The sequence below is a fragment of the Mesitornis unicolor genome, unplaced genomic scaffold, assembly GCF_000695765.1.
Source record: "Mesitornis unicolor isolate BGI_N332 unplaced genomic scaffold, ASM69576v1 scaffold38869, whole genome shotgun sequence".
Classification (NCBI taxonomy): Eukaryota; Metazoa; Chordata; class Aves; order Mesitornithiformes; family Mesitornithidae; genus Mesitornis; species Mesitornis unicolor.
The window spans coordinates 2,242-2,917 of record NW_010210001.1 but is presented as its reverse complement, the minus strand read 5'-3'; the positions used below and the strand labels follow the sequence as shown (position 1 = coordinate 2,917).

Sequence of the window (676 nt, the reverse complement as noted above, 5' to 3'; positions counted from 1 at the left end):
GGGTTTTTTTGGGTTTTAAGGGGGTTTATTAAGATTTTAAGGGTTTTTTGTGGAGTTTAAGGGGTTTTTTGGGTTTTAAGGGGCTTTAGTTGGGTTTTGAGGGGTTTGTTCAGGTTTTAAGGGTTTTTTTGAGGGTTTTAATGAGGTTTATTTGGGTTTTGAGGGGTTTTAGTTGGGTTTTTTGGCATTTATTCAGGTTTTAAGGGGTTTTTTTTGGGGTTTAAGGGGGTTTTTTTTGGGTTTTGAGGGGATTTCTTCAGGTTTTGAGGGGTTTTAGTTGGGTTTTTGGGGTTTCAGTTGAGTTTTTGGGGGGGTTTAAGGGGCTTTTTTTGGGTTTTGAGGGGCTTTCTTCAGGTTTTGATGGGTTTTTTTGTCCCGAAAGGCGTCGCGGGCGGCCTCACCAACCTGTCCAAGATGCCGGCCTGTAACATCATGCTGCTGGGGGCGCAGCGCAAGACCCTGTCGGGCTTCTTTTAGTTGGGTTTTTGGGGTTTCAGTTGAGTTTTTGGGGGGGTTTAAGGGGCTTTTTTTGGGTTTTGAGGGGCTTTCTTCAGGTTTTGATGGGTTTTTTTGTCCCGAAAGGCGTCGCGGGCGGCCTCACCAACCTGTCCAAGATGCCGGCCTGTAACATCATGCTGCTGGGGGCGCAGCGCAAGACCCTGTCGGGCTTCTCCAG

At 47.2% G+C, this 676-nt stretch overlaps 1 protein-coding gene across 1 annotated transcript in view; it reads left to right on the top strand.

Moving 5' to 3' along the window:
- Positions 1-382: 382 nt before the first annotated feature.
- Positions 383-676, top strand: part of PRPF31 (pre-mRNA processing factor 31) — a gene marked incomplete at its 5' end in the record, with an annotated part of 2,374 nt that continues 2,080 nt past the window's right edge. Inside the window, 2 exons of the mRNA XM_010193046.1 lie at positions 383-451; positions 583-674. Coding sequence (XP_010191348.1) covers positions 383-451; positions 583-674 — 161 coding nt within the window. The remainder of the gene's footprint in view (positions 452-582; positions 675-676) is intronic.